Source organism: Neophocaena asiaeorientalis, unplaced genomic scaffold (assembly GCF_003031525.2).
Source record: "Neophocaena asiaeorientalis asiaeorientalis breed wild unplaced genomic scaffold, Neophocaena_asiaeorientalis_V1.1 scaffold65, whole genome shotgun sequence".
In the NCBI taxonomy this organism is placed as follows: domain Eukaryota; kingdom Metazoa; phylum Chordata; class Mammalia; order Artiodactyla; family Phocoenidae; genus Neophocaena; species Neophocaena asiaeorientalis.
In genome coordinates, this window is record NW_020173215.1 from 18,771,753 (window position 1) to 18,789,818 (window position 18,066).

The 18,066-nt window shown below is 46.0% G+C and overlaps 2 protein-coding genes across 3 annotated transcripts in view; one reads left to right on the forward strand and one right to left on the reverse strand.

Annotated features, from left to right (window-relative positions):
* The window catches only part of RNF4 (ring finger protein 4), a 40,043-nt gene that overhangs the window by 21,828 nt on the left and 149 nt on the right, over positions 1-18,066 (reverse strand). The window lies entirely within an intron of this gene.
* The window catches only part of LOC112399746 (translation initiation factor IF-2-like), a 2,911-nt gene continuing 2,200 nt past the window's right edge, over positions 17,356-18,066 (forward strand). The window contains exon 1 of the mRNA XM_024745087.1: positions 17,356-17,795. Within this exon, the coding sequence (XP_024600855.1) occupies positions 17,356-17,795 (440 nt within the window). The remainder of the gene's footprint in view (positions 17,796-18,066) is intronic.

Sequence of the window (18,066 nt, forward strand, 5' to 3'; positions counted from 1 at the left end):
CACAGCCTTCAGTTCATAGCTTCCCAGGATACAGTGACCGTGCCTTACTGCACATGCTCTGAGGATCCCTGCCAACTGGGAGGGTGGGTGATGCTGAAGCCCCCTCCCATCTTGAATCCTCTCTGGAGTAATGAGGAGAAGATCAATAAACAAATGGAAACCCCTCCACCCCACAAAACAAACAAACAAACAAACCCAAACCAAAAAAAACCCTCCTGCACAGTCCTGTACTAGCTTCTGGGAAAAGACAAGAGAATCAGAACTGCTTACACGTGACCTCACCGACACCTAGCAACCAGGAAGGAACAGAGCTTCCTAGGCCAGCCCAGAGCCCAGAGCCTCTGCCTCTTCCCAATGACTGGGAACTGTTGCTCTCTGGAGGAGCTGATAATTTAGGGGAGCAGATGAGAGCCACCAACCCTGATCCACCCTGTGTGCCCAGCTGAGACTTCTGTCACTGGCAACACGAGTAGACAAAAACCTAGAAACTGTGAATTGGGAAGCCAAGCAGGTTCCAGGAAGAGCAGAGAAGGCAGCAGATGTGGAGGCTACTGGAGAATGAGAGGCCCTTGCATTCACTCAGGGCCCACTGGAAGGTGACAACTAACCACGATAAATCAGTGTTCAGGGATGGAGTGGATAGAGCAGCAAATGAGAAGCAAAAACGTGAAGCCAGGAGTCAGGGTGTAACCCGTGTAGAAGGGCTTCTAGTGGGGGAGGGCCTGAGCTCAGGGCAAGGCTGAGGGACCAGAGCAGAGTCAAAGCAAGGAGAAGGCTCTGGTCACCTGGTCCTGGGCAATAGTGGCTTGGACATCAGGCACACCTGGAGGGCTTGTTAAACTAGATTCTGATTCAGCAGGTCTGGGATGGGGCTCAAAACTCTGCACTCCTAGGCAATTCTGAGGGTTCTGCTCCAGAGGCTACAGCACGGGAACCCAATGGCCTAGGACAATGGCCTCGGAGCTGGGGAGAACTAGTCGCATCTGAGCGAAATTAATGCAGGACCACTCTCAGACTCATCTTTCTTCTCATCTCCAGTGCCGCTACCTCCTCCAAACGACTGCCCATCTCCTGGTATCCTTCTACCCTACTGCCAACGCGTCTCTCTAAAACATACAGCTGACCCCCACAGCCTTTCCCTGGTTCCCAATCACGTCCTAACTCCTAAGCACTGCCTGTGGAGGCAAGCTGGCCTTACAGTTAGAGCACTTCTCCAGAGCCAGACAACTTGGATAGGGGTCAGCCTTCCATAACCCCTACTTGTGGCCTCAGGGGAAACACTGAATTTCTCTGTGCCTTACTTCCTTATCTATAGAACAAGACAGCACCCACCTCAATGGGTGTGTGAGGATTACAGGAGTTAATGCAAAGAGCACTTGGACCAGTGTGCACAGTTTTAAAGGCTCAAGGACTGTGGGTGGGTATCACTGACTTGTTCTGCCAGCACCAGCCTTGCAGTCTCTCCAAATGTACCACCCACTGAACAGCTCCACCCCTTTGCTCAAGCCCTGAAGTGCTGTGCAACACTGCACCCAATCCAGCTTTAAAAAAGAACCCAGGACTGCACATCTCCCCACCTCATTCACTTATCAGTACTGCCCCTTCCCCGGAATACAGTGATGAATAAATCCAGCCACCAGCTCCTATCTGGGGGTGGCTGCTGGCAGGCAGCTCAGCTGTGGTAACTGGGGCATATGAGCCAGGTGCAAAAGAAACCAGGAGGACAAGGAGAGGCCAGAGGAGGTTGGCCAGGAGAAGACACATTAATGGGACTGCCCAGATAGCCTCATCCAGCAGAGGGCAGACAGCAGAAGCAACAAAAACTACAATCCTGCAGTCTGTGGAACAAAAACCTCATTCACAGGAAGATAGACAAGATGAAAAGGCAGAGGGCTATGCACCAGATTAAGGAACAAGATAAAACCCCACAAAAACAACTAAATGAAGTGGAGATACGCAACCTTCCAGAAAAAGAATTCAGTATAATGATACTGAAAATGATCCAGGATCTCAGAAAAAGCATGGAGGCAAAGATCGAGAAGATGCAAGAAATGTTTAACAAAGACCTATAAGAATTAAAGACCAAACAAACAAGAGATGGACAATACAATAACTAAAATGAAAAATACACTACAAGGAATCAATCACAGAATAACTGAGGCAGAAGAACAGATAAGTGACCTGGAAAACAGAATGGTGGAATTCACTGCTGTGGAACAGAATAAAGAAAAAAGAATGAAAAGAAATGAAGACAGCCTAAGAGACCTCTGGGACAACATTAAACACAAGATTCGCAGTATAGGGGTCCCAGAAGGAGAAGAGAGAGAAAGGACCTGAGAAAATATTTGAAGAGATTATAGTTGAAAACTTCCCTAACATGGGAAAGGAAGTAGCCACCCAAGTCCAGGAAGCTCAGAGAGTCTCAGGCAGGATAAACCCAAGGAAAAACATGCCGACACGCATAGCAATCAAACTGACAAAAATTAAAGACAAAGAAAAATTATTGAAAGCAACAAGGGAAAAACAACAAGTAACATACAAGGGAACTCCCATAAGGTTAAGAGCTGATTTCTCAGAAGAAACTCTACAAGCCAGAAGGGAGGGGCATGACATATTTAAAGTGATAAAAGGGAAGAATCTACAACCAAGATTACTCTACCAGGCAAGGATCTCATTCAGATTCGATGGAGAAATCAAAGCTTTACAGACAAGTAAATGCTAAGAGAGGGCTTCCCTGGTGGTGCAGTGGTTAAGAGTTGGCCTGCCGATGCAGGGGACATGGGTTCGTGCCCTGGTCCGGGAAGATCCCACATGCCACGGAGCAGCTAGGCCCGTGAGCCATGGCCGCTGAGCCTGCGCGTCCGGAGCCTGTGCTCCGCAACGGGAGAGGCCACACAGGGAGAGGCCACAACAGTGAGAGGCCTGCGTACCGCAAAAAAAAAAAAAAGCTAAGAGAATTCAGTACCACCAAACCAGCTCTACAACAAATGCTAAAGGAACTTCTCTAACTGGGAAACACAAGAGAAGAAAAGGACCTACACAAGCAAACCCATAACAATTAAGAAAATGGTAATAGGAACATACCTAGCAATAATTACCCTAAACGTGAATGGATTAAATGCTCCAACCAAAAGACACAGGCTCGCTGAATGGATACAAAAACAAGACCCAAATATATGCTGTCTACAAGAGATCCACTTCAGACCTAGGGACACAGACAGACTTAAAGTGAGGGGATGGAAAAAGATATTCCATGCAAATGGAAATCACAACAAAGCTGGAGTAGCAATACTCGTATCAGATAAAACAGACTTTAAAATAAAGAATGTTACAAGAAACAAGGAAAGACACTACATAATGATGAAGGAATCAATCCAAGAAGACATAACAATTATAAGCACATATGCACCCAACATAGGAGCACCTCAATACATAAGGCAACTGCTAACAGCTATAAAAGAGGAAATCAACAGTAACACAATAATAGTGGGGGACCTTAACACCTCACTTACACCAATGGACAGATCACCCAAACAGAAAATTAATAAGGAAACACAAGCTTTAAATGACACAACAGACCAGATAGATTTAATTGGTATTTATAGGACATTCCATCCGAAAATAGCAGATTACACTTTCTTCTCAAGTGCGCACGGAACAATCTCCAGGATAGATCATGTCTTGGGTCACAAATCAAGTCTCAGTAAATTTAAGAAAATTGAAATCATATCAAGCATCTTTTCTGACCACACCATGAGATTAGAAATCAATTACAGGGGAAAAACATGTAAAAAACACAAACACATGAAGGCTAAACAGTACGTTACTAAATAACCAAGAGATCACTGAAGAAATCAAAGAGGAAATCAAAAAATACCTAGAGACAAATGACAACGAAAATACAACGATCCAAAACCTATGGGATGCAGCAAAAGCAGTTCTAAGAGGTAAGTTTATAGCAATACAAGCCTACCTCAAGAAACAAGCAAAATCTCAAATAAACAATCTAACTTTACACCTAAAGAAACTAGAGAAAGAAGAACAAACAAAACACGAAGTTAGTAGAAGGAAAAAAATCATAAAGATCAAAGCAGAAATAAATGAAATAGAAACAAAGAAAACAATAGCAAAGTTCAATAAAACTAAAAGCTGGTTCTTTGAGAAGATAAACAAAACTCATAAACCATTAGCCAGACTCATCAAGAAAAAGAGAGAGAGGAATCAAATCAATAAAGTTAGAAATGAAAAAGGAGAAGTTACAACAGACACCACAGAAATACAAAGCATCCTAAGAGACTGCTACAAGCAACTCTATGCCAATAAAATGGACAACCTGGAAGAAATGGACAAATCCTTAGAAAGGTATAAACGTTCAAGATCGAACCAGGGGGCTTCCCTGGTGGCGCAGTGGTTGAGAGTCCGCCTGCCGATGCAGGGGACTTGGGTTCGTGCCCTGATCCCACATGCCGCGGAGTGGTTAGGCCTGTGAACCACGGCCACTGAGCCTGCGCGTCTGGAGCCTGTGCTCCGCAACAGGAGAGGCCACAACAGTGAGAGGCCCGCGTACCGCAAAAAAAAAAAAAGGTTGAAACAGGAAGAATTAGAAAATATGAACAGACTAATCACAACTAATGAAATTGAAACTGTGATTAAAAATCTTCCATAAACAAAAGTCCAGGACCAGATGGCTTCATAGGTGAATTCTATCAAACATTTAGAGAAGAGCTAACACCCATCCTTCTCAAACTCTTCCAAAAAATTGCAGAGGAAGGAACACTCCCAAACTCATTCTATGAGGCCACCATCACCCTGATACCAAAACCAGATAAAGACGCTACAAAAAAAGGAAATTACAGATCAATATCACTGACAAATATACATGCAAAAATCCTCAACAAAATACTAGTAAACAGAATCCAGCAACACATTAAAAGGATCATACACCATGATCAAGTGGGATTTATCCCACGGATGCAAGGATTCTTCAATATATGCAAATCAATCAGTGGGATACACCATATTAACAAATTGAAGGGTAAAAACCATATGATCATCTCAATAGATGCAGAAAAAGCTTTTGACAAAATTCAACACCCATTTATGATAAAAATTCTCCAGAAAGTGGGCATAAAGGGAACCTACCTCAACATAGTAAAGGCCATATACGACAAACCCAGAGCAAACATCATTCTCAATGGTGAGAAACAGAAAACATTTCCTCTAAGATCAGGAACAAGAGAAGGATGTCCACTCTCACCACTGTTATTCAACATAGTTTTGGAAGTCCAAGCCACGGTGATCACAGAAGAAAAAGAAATAAAAGGAATACAAATTGGAAAAGAAAAAGTAAAACTGTCACAGTATGCAGATGACATGATACTATACATAAAGAAGACCTCTTCAATAAGTGGTTTCCTTCAATAAGGAAAACTGGACAGCTAAATGTAAAAGAATGAAATTAGAACACTCCCTAACACCATACACACAAAAAAAACTCAAAAAAAGGCCTAAATAGACATTTATCCAAAGAGGACATACAGATGATCAAGAAGCACATGAAAAGCTACTCAACATCACTAATTATTAGAGAAATGCAAATCAAAACTACACCTCACACCGGTAAGAATGGGCATCATCAGAAAATCCACAAACAACAAATGCTGGAGAGGGTGTGGAGAAAAGGGAACCCTCCTGCACTGCTGGTGGGAATGTAAATTGATACAGCCACTATGGAGGTTCCTTAAAAAACTAAAAACAGAATTACCATATGACCCAGCAATCCCACTACTGGGCATATACCCAGAAAAAACCATAATTCAAAAAGATACATACACCCCAATGTTCACTGCAGCACTATTTACAATAGCCAGGTCATGGAAGCAACCTAAATGCCCACTGACAGACAAATGGATAAAGAAGATGTGGTACATATATATGATGGAATATTACTCAGCCATAAAAAGGAATGAAATTGGGTCATTTGTAGAGACATGGATGAATTCAGAGACTGTCAAACAGAGTGGAGTAAGTCAGAAAGAGAAAAACAAATACCGTATATTAATGCATATATGTGGAACCTAGAAAACTGGTACAGATCCAGTTTGCAGGGCAGAAATTGAGACACAGAAGTAGAGAAAAAACGTATCAACACCAAGGGGGAAAAGTGGTGGCGGGGGTGGTGGTAGCGTCATGAATTGCGAGATTAGGATTGAAATATACACACTAATACGTATAAAATGGATAACTAATAAGAATCTGCTATATAAAAAAAATAGATTAAATAAAATTCAAAAAAGGATTAAAAAAATAAAGATAAAAGGACTGCCCAGCCAGCTGAGCCTCTTTCTCCAGCACATGGTGGTCTGCATCCGTGCGTGACCCCCATCCCCCATTATCCACTCAGTGGTTTAGAGAGTTATCTCTTCATGTCACTCTCTCCAGGGAGACTCCCGGGTGGCCTACAGCACAACATCTCCTGACAGCCCTCAGGCTGGCCCACAGGTGCTCTCACTCGAGAATGGCACAAATGCTTCGCAATGCAACACCACCCGAGATAAGGACAGGACACCTGGCTTGAACAGAAGGTGTTCAAGCCAGGTGTTCTGAACACCTCAACAGTCACTTAGGACTCACAAGACCAGATCACACATAGTCCCAGATCCGCCATACTTCCTGTTGCTAACCACAAGAAGTATCTTATGTTTGAGTATACAGCCATGATGCAGCTTTTGGGGGAAACCTTATCTATCTCAGTGGTGTCTCTTATAATTGAGAAAAATCTGATAAAAATGTCACTGACAGAGGAGGGAGAGATAGGTCCGCTGAGCAAAGGGAAATAATTTAATGCACATACCTTGGTTGCTCCATAAGCCTCTTGCCTCCTACTTGTTTAATTTTTAGGTTTTCAAATATGGTCATTAAAGACATGTCCTGCAACCATCTGGAGGAGCCCCCATTCCTCAGCTTGCACACCCTCCCTGCTCTCTGAAACCAGCCTCCTGAGCCCCAGCGGCTGCTTCCCAGAGCTTCCTCATTCTCCAGATTCTGCCACGCCCTCCCATGCCCAACGCCAACTAGCAATTTGTTCCATAACTGTGTTTTTCTTTAGGGGATAATAAAGGTCAGTGGTCAGACGACATAAAAACTTGGAAGGCTGGCCGCCTTAGGGGAATCTGCCAAGGGGCTGGATCTCACCAGAGAATGGAGGTGGGAAGATGCGGCGGGGCGGGGGGGGTTGGCGGGGCATTCCCTGCAGACCAGTTTGGGGACATGGAAGTGCAGTGTGTGAACAGAGAGGCTAGGGGTCATGGGAAAAGTGGCTCTCGCCAACTGCAAAGGGTTCTGGATCATGCAGGTTAATAGAGGTCACCAGAACAATAAAATTAACAATAGCTAAAACTCAGAGGCCACCTCTACGTTCAAGACACTAAGCACTTTCCAAGCACCATCTCCTGTAATCCTCCTCTCACCCAACAAGGTACTATTATGATCACCATTTCACACACAAGGGAGCTAAGGATGACCAGGGGTTAAGTCACTTGCCCGAAGTCCACACCGAGTAAACACCAGAGCCTAGATTTAAACCAGGGCAGTCTGATGCCAGAAGTCCCCCAGTCTTAAACAAATTTAAGCCAGAATCACATGTATTAATTCCAGAAACAATATGGAACACAGATGTTTTCCAGGTTCCTCAAATTTAGTGTGTCCAGAAAGAAACTCCTTCTAACATGCCAGCACTCCATCTTAGCAAATGGCCCTACCACCCCTTGGTTTCCAAAGCAAACTGCAGTCATTCAGCAAGATCTCACTTTTTTTTTTTTAATTTATTTGTGGCTGCATTGGGTCTCCGTTTCTGCATGCGGGCTTTCTCTAGTTGCAGCAAGCAGGGGTTACTCTTTGTTGCAGTGTGGCTTCTCACTGTGGTGGCTTCTCTGTTGTGGAGCACGGGCTCTAGGTACACAGGCTTCAGTAGTTGTGGCTTGAGGGCTCTAGAGCACAGGCTCAGTAGTTGTGGTGCACGGGCTTAGTTGCTCCACAGCATGTGGGATCTTCTGGGAGCAAGGATCGAACCTGTGTCCCCTGCATTGGCAGGTGGATTCTTAACCACTGTGCCACCAGGGAAGTCCCAGCATGCCCTCACTTGATGTAAGTGCCACAGAGGATACTTTGTACCTAGCTCACCTCTTGCCCAAAGCAGATGCTCATGTTTACTGAAGGCTTGGAGGTGAGAGAGGAGTGGTAAATGTTGTCCCTGCCACTAAGAAAAGACCTGGGGTAGAGCTTGGCACTGGGAATGGTCAAGAAGGCCGGATGTCAGGAATCCCGAAAGCTCTGACAGGAGGGTGAGGGGAGACAAACCCACGCCAAGGTGTCTAACTGGTTATTCCATGGTAGTAATGCCATGAAACCGGGCTAGAGAAGGGATAAAAAGAAACAGGTGTCAAGGGTAGACAGTTTTAGTTTTAGAAATGCTGCATGTGGGGTATCCAAGTAGAAACTACTTGTTTCTACTACTTGTTTCTACTTGAAACTACTTGTATCCAAGTAGAAACTACCAAAGGTAGCTGAAAAACTCAGAGGAGAGATAACTAGGGTAGAGGTAGAGGTTCTAGAATCTGTGTTAAAATCTGGGGACTCAGGTAGAGAAAAAAGAAGCCTGTAAAGAGAATAAAAAGCCAGAAACAAAGCTTGGAGAACTTGGAGGTATCAGTTAGACAAAAGCTGGCATTTCAAGGAGAAAGCAGCAGTAAACAGGCAGGGGAACCAGAACGAGGCCAGTGAGCCGGCCACAGGGAGCTGGACACTGTCGACCAAGCAAGCGGAGGCCCAAACTGTTACTGAGGGCCAAGCTGGGCTTTCCGGAGGAAGTGACACTGAAGATGAGGCCAGAAAGTGACCAGAGTTATTTAACAAACAAATCGGGTGGGCAGCAGGGCATCGAAGGGGAGAGGAATTATCTGACCTAGACAAGTACTGTGTCAGCAGCGAGAACTGAGGGCCACACAGTGGCGTGACGCAACACCACAGGCCTCCTACCCCACACCCCAGGGGCAGGGCCATCAAGGGTTTCAGACAGAGACGCATCTGGAGACTGCGGCACCTGGGCACTGAGGACCAAAGGGAAACTGGACAAGTCAGAATGCAGACCTGCGTGGAGACTTAGAGGAACCCAAGCAAGAAGAAAGCTGTGTGGCTTGGAGGTAGTGGAAAGACGTGAGGCCCCTGACTAGATGGGAGGGGGGTTGGTGAGGTTAGTACCTTCAGTGTTCTTACAGATTTAATGGTCTACTCAATTGTGATGTTACTGTTAGAGGTTGATTTTTCTTCCCAGGAAGCTATTATGGACACTAAAGATGATACCCCCCAACTCTAGTTAGGAGTGTGACACACGTAATCATATATATGTGACGCCTATGTGGATGTGATTGTATGTGATGGTTAGAAACAGACTGTTCGGCAGTGCTAGACTAGAGCCGGATTCTGTCACCGTATCTCCCACCAGTTTTCCCACAAACCGAGAAAGGAAGAGTCAGCAGAAAAGGGGAGGGGGAGGGGTGCACCAGAAACAGAAAGAAGCAGCAACTATGCAGCGAGTCCAAGGGAGAGATATCTGGATGATCAGCTCTGTCCAGCCCAGCCCCACGGCAGGCACACAGAGCCCTCACACAAGCCAGGGCAGCCGAGGCTGATACAATCACTCACTGAAAATCTGAGACCAAACTCCCCGGCACTGCTTCCAAAAGCCCCAGGCAATCTGGATTCTAAGGTGGCTCCTTGCACGTTTTCCTTCCGGGAGAGGATACTCAGACACACTGGGTCACTCACTCATTCTGTGGGGCAACTATAAAGCAGATCTCACTGTAAACTCATAAATGGCCATTCTGAGATACAAGCAGAGCGAGTCCGACTGAAGTGGCCGGGGCAACCCCTTCACGTTGGCACGGTAAAGGCAGAGAAAAGCCTAAATCCTACAGAATCTCATCAGGGTGATGCCAATCTACCAGCAACTGATTAGGCACTGGCTAGTACCAACAGTCTAGGTCACGCCTCCCCTTTTTATTATTTTGGCTGCACCTCGCGGCTTGTGGGGTTTTAGTTCTCCAACCAGGGATCGAACCCGAGCCCTAGGCAGTGGAAGTGCGGAGTTCTAACAACTGGACTGCCAGGGAATTCCCTTCAAAGCTTCTTAAATGAACTTTGATGCCACTGTCACATGAATATCCAGACCTTAGTACTTAAGAGAAATATGGATGTCTTGCTTGTTATACAAAGGAGGGTGCATGGTGTAGACAGTAATGATGAGACTGGCCAAATGAGCTCCAGAGCCCTGCACAAATACTTGATCTCCATGTCTCAGTTTTATCATCTTCAATGTCAGAAAAATATCCCTTACCTTGCAGCCGTGATGATGAATCAAAGGGCCCAGTAGGTTCCCAGCACCCTGGAGGCACCCTATCATCTGAGTAATTCAGCAACTATGTACAGGGCCTACTCTGGTCAGACACTACTTCAGGGGCTAGAAATATAATGGCAAACAAGAGACATTCCTGGGGCTTCCCTGGTGACGCAGTGGTTAGGAATTGGCCTGCCAATGGAGGGGACACGGGTTCAAGCCCTGGTCCAGGAAGATCTCACATGCCACGGAGCAACTAAGCCCGTGTGCCACAACTACTGAGCCCACGTGTCACAACTACTGATGCCCGTGCGCCTAGAGCCCATGCTCCACAAGAGAAGCCACTGCAATGAGAAGCCCGCGCACCGCAACGAAGAGGAGCCCCCACTCACTGCAACTAGAGAAAGCCCGTGCGTAGCAACAAAGACCCAACACAGCCCAATATATAAATAAACAAATAAATTTATTTATTTATTTTTTAAAAGAGAGACACACTCCTGGAGCATATACTCTAAGTGGAAAGACAATCAATAAATCAAGTAATAAGTATGGATTACATCAGAAAAGCCAGAAACCATAGCTCTTCTTACAAGAGTGAGTGCTGCTAGATGAGAGCAAAGCAAACTTTCAGCCCCAGGAAGAAGTGCAACAAATGTTTCCGGCTCTCAGCGAGGCTTAATTCATTTCCAGAAAAGACTTGGCAGGATGTGGCTAATCACTCCTGCTTAGGCTTAAAGGAAGCTGAGGAGCCAGCACAGAGGCAGTGGGGCAACCCTCTCCCAGTTATTTATCCCTAAAGGAGGCTCAGCAGCCTCGACCACCGATCTCCCCTGAGGTTTTTGCAGGGACTAGACTAGATCTGGCAAAAACAGAAAGCAGCTAACTAAGCTGAGAGACAGTAACTGGGTCTTTCACACATTAATCTTATGACCCTGATGAAGCAGTCAGTCTCAGAAGCCTGAAAGGGGCACCAGAGCCAAGGAGACTTCACACCTGCTCAGTGATTTGTCACTCAGGGAAGTTCTTTCCTTTTGTCCAAACAAAGGACCCATCAAGGATTGCCTTTTGCTTCTACTAGAGAAAAAGAACAGCTCTTTGGGCATAGCGATGTTCTACTTTTGTTTGCGATTCAGGTCTTGAGGTACAAGGCTCCAGAATTAAGAATGAACCTCAGCTTTTTTAAAATGATGAGAAAAAAAATCCACAGTAAAAAGAATATTATTCAGCCTTAAAAAGAAAATTCTGATACCTGCTGCAACATGGATGAACCCTGAAGACATTATGCTCAGTGAAATAAGACACAAAAGGGCAAACATTGCATAATTCCTCTTATGTGAGGTCCCAAGACATCAAATTCAGAGACAGAAGTAGAATGGTGATTGCCAGGGACTAGGGGAAGGGCAAACAGGGAGTTATCCTTTAATGAATACAGAGTTTCTGTCTGGGAAGATGGAAAAAGTTCTGGAGATAGATGGTGATGGTTGCACAACAATGTGAATTTACCTAATGCCACCGAACACCTAAAAGTGGTTATAAACCGTCTATTTTACGTTATATATATTTTACCCCAACAAAAAAATTAAAAAATAAACTTCACCTAATGCTTTTTTCCTAGATAGTTTAAATAGGATTTAGTCGAGTACTCAGAAACACTCTGCAGTGGGTACAGCCCCAGAAACACCTGTAAAGGGCTCACCTGTATTGGGACCCTCAGTCTCCCCCATGTCCTGGGATCTGCAGGACACACCTACGACTCTAACACAGCCAAAGAGGACCTTGGCTCATTCTCTACTCAGCGACACTGTTCTTAGAAATTTCTCCACAGCTTCACATGCAGGTTTATGATCAATTCCCCCCAAATACTAGGTTGACCCTTTTGTCAATGAAACCCCTGGAGCCTGGAGGGGGGTGGTGGTGGAGGGGTGCAGGCGGGAAGGGCACTTTACTTCTCTCACGGCCACGTCTGATGAGGCTGTATCAGTGATTGATTTGGAGGATTTTCACAACTGGGAGGGATATTAATAGACACCAAATTCAACCAACTAATTTTGGCAGCTCAGAAGCTGCCTACTTGGTCCTATAACTACTTCTTTGCAGAAGGGTTTCTCTGGCATAGCACAGAAGCAAAGCCGAGTGGCCTTTCCACCTCTCTGACCCCTAACTTCTAATTTTCTTTCAGTCACAGTGGTCTGGGCTCTGGAGCAGGCCGGTGATACAAACAAGGCAATTGCTGGGGGCCAGGAGCAAGGGTAATATAATGAAGGAAACCTAAGATTTCCACCAGAGGTTGAAAAGATACCAGAGGCCAAGGGGACAAATTGATCTCAGGTGGTGAGGTCATTAACAACCTCCAACTCTAAAACTCACAGGAGGCAGGCATGCTGGGCCTGCGTGGATGGCACCCAAGCACAAAGCTAGGAATCTTAGCTGCTTCTACTGAATCATGAACCTGGGCTGGGGTAGGGTGGGGTGTATGTGTGTGGAGTAAACCAAGAGCCACTAAACAGAGCCGACGTGCAGACTGTAGTGGCGGTGGCAGCGGGGAGGCAGAAGATTATAAATGCTGGTACACCTACAGCAAAGGGCAGCCCAGCAGCGCCCCACAGAAGGAATTCCCTCATCTGCATAAGAGGGGAGCTGGTCTCAAATAGCGCTGCCCCCAGAGCTCCGTCGCACAAGGCACAGCCTTCCATTCAGGTGGCTCTAATGAATGGATGCATGCAGTCACCAAATGGCTAGCCAAACCCAACTCTCTAAAGACATTAATCTTGGCAGTGGAATCCAGATCCTCTTCCTTCAACTCTCTCCCTAGAAAGGAAAATATTAAGTCAATGGTCTTTGGCTCCCAGGACAGCAAGCACCTATTATAAAGGGAATGTTGGGAATGTTCTAAGAGAAAAAGCAGGAAAGCAGTAGGAAGAACATTAAGTGGGCCAGAGGAAGTTAAAAGCTTCACGTGGTAGCTCAAAAAAATCGGCCAGACTCCAAGAGGCCCAAGAAAATTGCAAATGTTCCAAAATGATCGAACCCATTGCCTTCACATGTATAGCCAACAACTCACCCGTCTGGCCTCATTTGTAGTTACAGACGTATGTTTTCCTAAAAATCACCATACGACACAAAAAGTCCACAGGGTTTAAGGGAAAAAGTGGAATTAGGGGTATAACACCCAAAAACTTAAGATGGTAAACTTACACACACACGGTAAGAAGCTAACAAAAACCTAACAAAAATGACAGCACAGTTTGACAAATTAAATGGTTAAGAAATGCATATATACTACAACTATGGCACTTAACCAGGTCTGCAGCTCATGAGTTATTGGGAAATAGGGTGAGTGTTGTAACAAGAGACATGCACAGGGTGTGGCTCATGGCACACACAGTCAACTGAGATAGCTGGTGGATGCACGTAGACTTGGATGCATGAACCAAGTCTACATGGCTTGGTTCAGCTGAGTTCAATTTTCTGTTTACCTGTTACCCATAGATGAAATTATGCACACTAAACGCAATATTCCCGTTATATTCAACTTGTTTCCTAAAGTATCAATCCCACTGGAATAAATCCATGCTTCCAAACAAGCGTTGAAAGCAGAACTGACTGTACCTTACTTCAGGTACCCTGGATGTATCAACTCCACGCTCTTTCCTATCACAGCACCATAATTTGATACATGCTGTTGCCTTGCCTGCAAAGGTTCCCCTACCCCCATTCCACTTTGGGGAACTCCTCATTGTTCAAGGCCTACCTCAAAGAAATGTTACTTACATTTCTCTCACTCCTGACCCTAAATTTCTTCTACTGTACAAGTATGCTAAACATAACTCTATGTCAAATACTGATCAGAGCATGCCCTCTTCTTTGCACACCACTTGGCACAAACAGGATGAAAAATAATGATTTTTCCCACTGAAATTAAACTACCAAGCTCATTAGATGCTTGAAAGAGATGGCAAATACTTAGAAAAGATAGCATAAAGTGTTTTTGAGAGGGGGGAAAAAAGCATGACTTTCAGAGATGAGAAAACTGGAGCCTGACATTGCAAGTAAAAATATAGTCACCTTGGGCTTCCCTGGTGGTGCAGTGGTTGAGAGTCCACCTGCCGATGCAGGGGACACGGGTTCGTGCCCCGGTCCGGGAAGATCCCAAATGCCACAGAGAGGCTGGGCCCGTGAGCCATGGCCGCTGAGCGTGCGCGTCCGGCAACGGGAGAGGCCACAACGGTGAGAGGCCCGCGTACCGCAATAAAAATAAAAATAAAATTAAAAAAATATATATATAGGTATAGATAGATATATATATAGAGAGACAGAGAGAGAGAGAGAGTCACCATAAGGAAATAAAGGAAGACTTAAAAACAGATGATCATCATGGCATTTTCAACTTGGAAAAAGAGGCCAGAGCAAAAAGTTCTTAAATATTAGTTAAGAACTGAAAAATATCAAGAAGGTGCTTAGAAAGAAAGCAAATTTTATACCGGTCTGCTATAGCAAGCAGGAGAATTTAGCAACAGTTTGGCTGAAGTAAGAGGGGAGGTGCAGCAGACAGACAAATGTCCAGGTCCTAAGACCACCTCCTTGGGTTGGGGGTTGGGGGGGACTCACGAAAAATAACTAGAGTCTTCAGGAATACAATGCAGTCACTGAAAATTCAGCTTCTTGAGAATATTTATAATCAGACCCTTCCTGGGTAAACGTTACTTGAAAAAGAAACATAAAAATAAAGACAATATCCCCCACTTTTAAGTTTTATTTTCACTATTTAAAGCTACTAGAATCACCAGCCCTGTGCTTTCCCACCACAGAAAAATGTGAATGACATAACAAAGTCCAGCAAAAGGAACAAAGGCAACGGAACGTGAGGTCCAGATGCTAGGTCTCTTCTTACTAAATGTGTGACCCTGGGCAAGTGACTCTGCCCTTCCTGTGCTTCAGGACACACAAAATGGAACTAACCACAACTACCTGGCAGGGTGGATTTGTAAGTGGTAGAGACTACTAAACAGTAGACGTGGTATCACAAACCTAGAGTAACCCTTACAGACAACTGAGTCGCATTCCTAAAACCAGAAATTATGATTCCAAAACAAAAAGGCATTAGCAGATAATAATGTCATTTAGCAGACATTCTTTCATTTTAAATTTGTGTATGCCCAGCAAATCTGAATATATATAGCAAGCTAATTTACTCAGCTATCTGGAGGTACATTCTACAGTTAATGTACCCTACTGGATACACCAGGAAACCACGTGGTTTCAGAAGAGTACGGGAAGGCATGATGGTCACAATTTCTCTTTTGCACCGGCAGGCTACTGATAATACTCATTTTCAAATGTTTCCAGGCCTCTCCTACTCTGCGTGATGTGGTATTCAATAAACCTGCCAATTCTTATTTATGCCGGGGGGAAAAAAAATGCTTGCAAAGTAGATTCCATAACCCTATAGTGGCACCCTCCAACTTAACCTCGTATGTTTTTCTCACACTTGAACTGTGACCTCAGAGTAAGTCGGTATCTGTGCTCTGGGCCTTCCCCCTCAGAGAGGAAACCTCGAAATGCCTCGCTCTAAAATTCCCAAAGTCCTGCTGGGAAACAAGCTATTTAGAAAGGTAAGTTAGAAGAGCACATATGTGAATTATATCTCAATAACAGAGTCAACCCTGGAATATTCTACAGGAGCCACCTTACCCCTCAACAATGCCTAATTTGGGGACGGTGAGAGACGTACGTAAATCATTCAAAAATGAGACATGGACAACATATACACGAGAACACACAAAGCCATGTTTATACAGCATACAAACCAATTACCTTGTGCACATAATTTCATTGAGTAGCACCCCAAAACATTTCCAAAAATTGGCAGGGGTATAAACTACCGGACATGGACCTTGCTAAGAGCTTTTAAGTAAAGAGCCAATGAAGAACTGCCATGACTGGCAATCACCAAGTTCAGTGACTAGTCACTACCCTGGTCCAGGCTATCCTTTTCTCTCTTCCTAACTGGTCCTGAAGCCACTAGTTTTGTCCACCTTTCTAACCATCCTTCTCATAGCACAGTGATTTTTCTAAAACGCAAACCTAACCCTGTTAACTTCCCCGCTTAGAACTCAATTTAGTGATTTCCCACCTGGCCTTAAGATAATTTCTGAACTCCTTATTGTGGAGGAACACCGGAGACCTTTTGTGATCTAGTTCCTGCTTACCTCTCCAGTCCCACCTTTCTACCATTTATATTTCAACCTCAGGGAATGTCTCTCACTCTCTCCACTCTGGCTCCTGGGCCTGTACCATGCCTATTTTTGTGCAAGCAGAAAGCCTGACATGCAGAAGACCTCAAAGTAAGATGACTTAAAAAATTAACGTACGCATTCTCAAAGGGGGCGAAAAAAAGCCCCCTCTTTTTATGTACAAAGCATAAACATGCATATAGCACATAAAAAGGGCATACAGTGTGAAAGCAGCATTAAAATTTCCTGGAGTGGGCAATCAAGAAAACAACGTGTAAAAAAAGCTCGGGTGTGCGGCGGGGCGGGGAGAGCGGAGTCGTCGTTGTAAAAAGGTTTATAAATACTGGATTACAGCAAGATGTGAGTCAAAGTTGGAAACTCAAGTTCACGCAATACAGAAGCCAGCTACACATCTTTCTACTTGAATATTCCCATTTCACCTCAAACTCATACACAAAACTACCCAATATGTCCCCCCATCCATCAAAAAACAAACCACCAGAAAGACAGCAAAACGATTCCCTTCAACGTTTCTGCCTCTCATTAGCAAACTCCTGGTCACTGAATTCAAAGGGCTAGCTAGCTCCGCAGTCAGGGAACCGAGGCTGTGACCTTGGGGAGACCACCTCGGTCTCCCCGGCCACTCAGGCAGCCTCAGCGAATGCAGGACCGCAGAGCTGAGACCCCAGGTCTGGCTCCGAGAACGTGGCGCAGAAGCACAAGGAAGGTATGGCCGTGACCGTCGATGGGAAGGGACTGGACTTACACAAAAGCCAAAACCTCACAAAAACCCCTACCAAGGATCTGAACTCTCCCCTTCTCCCTCGACGGGTCAAAGGGTGGAAAGTGGCGTCCACTGAGTTCTGTGCTTCACGCACCTGTCTCCAGGCGCCCGCGGGGGTCTCGGCCGCAGGCCTCGGCGGCCACGCGCCCGGCCAACGCCCGGAAGCTGAGGACCTCCTGAGATCTGCCCCCGGCGGGCGCCCCAGCCCCGTCCTAGCCCGGAGGAGACTCCGCCCGGCCGCCCGAGCCGACTCGCAGACCCGCGATGGCGGAGCGGCTGCGCGAGCACACAAAGGCGGCAGTCTCGGTGGGGACCAAACCCTCGCCCGGTCTTCCCGAACGCCGGCGCAGGCCCGCGCCCCGCCCGGCCCTCCGAGTGACCTTGGGCGCGTCCCTCCCCGCTCAGCCTCAGTTTCCCCGGCGACGCTAAGACGAGGCGCCGCGGCCTGCCAGGGCGGCCGGCACCCGCGGCGCGGCCTCCCCACTTCCCTCCCCGCGCCGAGCTAGCCTTGCGCGGAGAGCGGGGCGGGCGGACAGGCGAACAGGCCCGCGGGCCCGGGGAGGCCCGGTCGGAGGTCGGGGCTCGAGCGTGGTCGGCCGCGCCACGGCGGCTCCTTGGGCCGCGGCGCCGAGGCCTCCGCAGGCCGCGAAGCCGCC